A 4,265-nucleotide genomic window follows, 5' to 3' on the forward strand; every position below is an offset into this window, starting at 1 on the left:
AGGCCCCCGCGAGGGGTGCGCAGTCGCTGAACAGCATGTTGGGGTCGCCGTTGCCGCTGCAGTCACAGGGCTGGCACGAACTGCCCAGCACCAGCGGGTTCCCGTAGAAGCCAGGCGCGCACCTGGGTGGGCAGGAGGGTGTCAGGGGCTGGCAGGCAGGCCCACCACCCACAGCCTGGCCAGTCACCTGCCACCCACACCCGATGCTCACCGCTCGCAGGAAACGCCCGCATAACCTGGTTTACAGAGACACTGGGCACGGCCACCTCGCAGGACACAGCCCTCGGCGAAGCTGCAGACAGGCCAGGTCAGGCTGGGGCGGGACGCAGGGTCCTACCTGCTAGCCACCTGGTGCGGGGCCTCAGAGGGCAACAGGGGCCCAGCCAGCTGCCATGTTGGGTTCCGGGGGCAGGGCGAGCACGGTCCTGTCGGTCTGCCCAGGGACTGGTGCTACTTACTTGTTGGACAACACCGCGAGGGGGCAGGGGCAGCTGATGCAGGCGGCTGTGGGGTCCGCGGGCTCACTGCTCAGGAAGCCGGGACGACAGCGCTCACAGTGGTCGCCCTCCGTGTTGTGCTGGCAGCCCTGGGCACGGGGGATGGTCAGGGGTCCCGCAGAGGCAGCCCCGCTGCAGGGTTTGCAAGCCCCAGTCCGCCCCACCGGGGACTCCAGGCCCTGCCCTAGGTCTCCCACTTGCAGACCTTTGGTTATCTGGAACACAGCCCGAGGCAACCCTGGACGCCTCAGGCCCCCACTCACCACACAGACACCGGAGCCAGGGAGGCAGCGGTCCGAGTGGCCGTGGCACTGGCAGGGGACACAGCGGCCCAGGAAGAGCCCTTGGGTGTCCCGGTAGTAGCCAGGGGCACATTCCTGGGGAGACAGGACTCAGTGAGAGGTGGGCTGGGGTCGGCTAGAGGAGGCAGGTGCTTCTGGGTCTGACCCTCGGGGGCCTGACAGTTGCTGCTGAAGCACGCTCCCCACAGAGCGGTCACGGAAGGGGCAGAGGCTGGGCGGGGCCAGGTGTCTGCAGCCTTGACCAGCTAGTGGCATGTGGCATCGGGCTGTCGCCCAGGCAGGAGGCCCTGGCTCGGGCCTGGTGACAGGAGCTGCATGGCCCCTTCCGTGCAGCTTCCTCCTACTCTAAACGCATGGAGGAGTGGGGGGACACCAGTAAGGGAGGGGCAGATGATGCAGTGTCCGATGGGGGAGGACTCCAGGTGAACTGGTGGCTGGGTGACCAGTGAGTGGTGGAAGGTGGACAAGGGCAGCCAGGAGACGAGACGGCAGACGGGCAGGCCCCGAGTGAGCGAGCGCCAGCCCCACCGCGAGGAAGGGCAGGACGAGAGCCTGTCGCGGGCTGGGCTCCAGGCCAGGGGAGGGCAGACGCTGCTGGGGGGTGTGGGTGGCGCGGCGTCCACGGGGCCCACGCCCTCACCTGGCAGGACTCCCCGCGGTAACTGGCGGGGCACACGCACACCTCCACGGTACTGGCCGGAGGACCTGCACCCTTCTCGCCGGCCACCTCCAGCACCACCCTGCGCAGGGCAACGGCCGAGGAGCTCTGGGCAAAGAGGGCGCGGATCTGCAGCTGCTCCAGGCCGGCCAGGACCATCATGAGCTCCTCGCGGGACACGGCGCTGTGGGTCTCCGAGTGCCGGAAGTTCCCCTGTGGGCCCAGGACAGAGCTCAGCGGGGCCCGATGGGAAGAATGGAGGCCCGCAGGCCCTGCCGTACAGCGGACCTCGCAGCACCAGGGCAGGCACAGCTGCTCGGAAGCTAGACTCAGGCGTGCAGACAGCCTGGCCGGACCCCAGCCTCACGCCATACACAAAAGCCAACCCCACACATGAAGGGAACTGTCTCCGCCTTCGGAGGAAGCTCCAGTGACACCTGTCCTTGGAAAGCCGTGAGAATGCTCTCTGCAGAGTGTCGGCACGCAGACTAACGGCGTTTCTCGAAAAGCGTTTTGGGGGCAGCCCAGGGGGCCACAGGCGGCAGGCAGCGGCCCCTCCTGAGTCCGGCGAAGGCTGTGTCGAGAGTGACGCAGCACTGCTAAGGGCCAGGACAGGCCAGGAACCAGGACAGACCCGAAAGGCAGCTGGCAGAGGAGGGAGCCGGAGACGAGAGCCACGGTCTCCCCTCCTGGTCATCGGGGACCATGGCCCCAAAGCGGCCTGACCACGGGGACACAGACCCACAGGACCTCTGGCCCTTCCGCCACAGAGAAAGGGCACAGGGCATGGGCGCCCCCTCCACTGACCTCCACCAGCAGCAGCTGCCCGTGGTGAGCACGGCCGGGTGCGGGGTACGCTGGTTCCAGGAACGTGATGCTCATCTGGTTGCCCTGGGAGGCAGGAGGCCAGGTGAGGGCTGGCATGGGCTGGCCCACCACCCAGCTAGGCCACGCTGTGCGCTGCCCGCCCCACCTGCAGCACCACGTCGGGCCTGCTCTCCGTGGGGATGAAGACGTCCCCGCGCTGAGTCTCTGAGTGCAGCTCGTAGCGGAGGGTCCCACCATAGGATGACACCTGTTGGCAGGGTGGGGAGGTGACGGGCCGGCCGAGACCTGATGGCAGTGGTCATAGCCCCGGGCCGGGCCGGGCACGGCAGCCTCCTGGTCCCCCACACCACCCCATCTTGGGTGGCTCTGGGCAGCCCCACTGACCTCTCTGCCCTCCCTGAGATGTGGCCACCCTGAAGTATCCTCCCCAGGCCCGAGCCCTCGCTCACCCGGTCCCCCAGGTAGGAGGGTGGGGCCTGCCAGTACAGCTCAGGGGCGGCATCGGGCAAGGTGCGCAGGTCCGCGTGGAGCAGCTCTGTGTGTCCCCGCCGCTCGTGGGGCACCACCTGCCGGTCGCCACCCAGCAGCACCCAGCCTTCCATGTCCACGAACTGTGGGCGCACAGGGTGGTGCATACGTGTCGGTGCACACGGGTGGGCAGTGCCCACACCTACCCGTCCCTGTTCTGAATCCCAGCGGCCACAGGCCAGGAGTCACGCGGCCTCGGCAGATGGTGTGGCCTGCGTCCGGCCAGCTCGTACCTCCTGGCGGGTGTAGGAAGAGCTCCCACAGCGCTCTGTGGCCCCGAAGCAGAAGCAGCGGGTGCAGCCCTTGGGGTTGGCGGCGTCGAGGAAGAAAGTGCCCAGGCGGCACTGGTCGCATCGCGAACCTTGCACGTTCTCCTAGGGGAGGGCTTCTAGGTTCAGGCGCTGTGCGAGCAACACCCGGCCCTCGTGCCTGTCACCGTCGCCCCCTACTGGGGCGTGCCAAGGCAGCCTTAGCCACCCGAGGGGGCCTCCAAGTTCACCGCTCGCTGGTGAGGCGGGATGCGGTGGCGGCTGGCTGCAGCTGGCTCACCTGGCAGCGGCACAGGCCTGTGAGGGGGTTGCACACTCCAGGCGCAGTGCCCGCCTCGTGGCAGTTGCAGGGGTGGCAGCTGGGGAAGCTGTAGAAGCCAGGAGCACAGATGTTGCAGCGGCGCCCAGCCACGTTGGGTCTGCACCTGCAGTGGGACAGGAGCCAGCTGGGCCTCCCTCTACCTGCGCCACTCACGTCCACAGGCGTGCCCACCGGCAGTGTCCAGGCGAACAGAGCTGCCCGGGTGTCTGAGGCTCTCACTTGCACTGGCCGCTGTCCGCATCACAGGTGGGGTCTGTGAGCTCCTGGACACCCGGCCCCGAGCAGTTGCACTCCTCACAGCCGACCAAGGGGTGGCAGCCGAAGGCTCGGGGCTGGCAGACCAGGCAGTCGGGAGGGACGGTGCGTGGCGGGCAGATGCACTGGCCCGTGAGCTCATCACACAGACGGGCACCACAGTCACAGGCTGGGAACGGCAGGGACACTGCTGAGCCCCTGCCTCCCCACCCATCCCTGTCATGGGCCCTGGGGTTGTGGCAGCAGGAGAGCTGGCCAGGACCCCTCCCGGGATCTGTGAGGGTGGCAAGAGCCTCAGGCCGCTGTCCTGCCAGGGGCAGGCTCGCCCAGCTCGCGTTGAGTGGCCTGGACGCCTGCAGCCCCTGACAAGCTTGCAAGGCTGTCTGAGGTCCCCAGACAGGTGGTTGGGCTGGGCTGCCGGGCTCCAGACAGTCCGGACTGCCTTCCGCCTGGCGCTCACTGGGACGCGGGTACTCACGTCTGCAGTTGGGGAAGCCCCAGTAGCCGGTGGCACAGCGGGAGCAGTCACGACCGATGACGTGGGCACGGCAGGGGCACTGGCCCCCAAAGGGCTCACAAGTGGGGCTTGTGGCTCCTGCTTCATGG

At 68.2% G+C, this 4,265-nt stretch overlaps 1 protein-coding gene across 1 annotated transcript in view; it reads right to left on the reverse strand.

The window, feature by feature from the left end:
• The window catches only part of LAMA5 (laminin subunit alpha 5), a gene marked incomplete in the record, with an annotated part of 67,947 nt that overhangs the window by 13,068 nt on the left and 50,614 nt on the right, over positions 1 to 4,265 (reverse strand). Inside the window, 12 exon segments of the mRNA XM_014591307.1 lie at positions 38 to 122; positions 212 to 292; positions 459 to 586; positions 761 to 874; positions 1,440 to 1,670; positions 2,265 to 2,348; positions 2,431 to 2,532; positions 2,735 to 2,896; positions 3,047 to 3,187; positions 3,363 to 3,507; positions 3,624 to 3,828; positions 4,138 to 4,265. Of these exon segments, the coding sequence (XP_014446793.1) occupies positions 38 to 122; positions 212 to 292; positions 459 to 586; positions 761 to 874; positions 1,440 to 1,670; positions 2,265 to 2,348; positions 2,431 to 2,532; positions 2,735 to 2,896; positions 3,047 to 3,187; positions 3,363 to 3,507; positions 3,624 to 3,828; positions 4,138 to 4,265 (1,606 nt within the window).

The sequence above is a fragment of the Tupaia chinensis genome, unplaced genomic scaffold, assembly GCF_000334495.1.
Source record: "Tupaia chinensis unplaced genomic scaffold, TupChi_1.0 Scaffold000558_1, whole genome shotgun sequence".
NCBI lineage: Eukaryota > Metazoa > Chordata > Mammalia > Scandentia > Tupaiidae > Tupaia > Tupaia belangeri.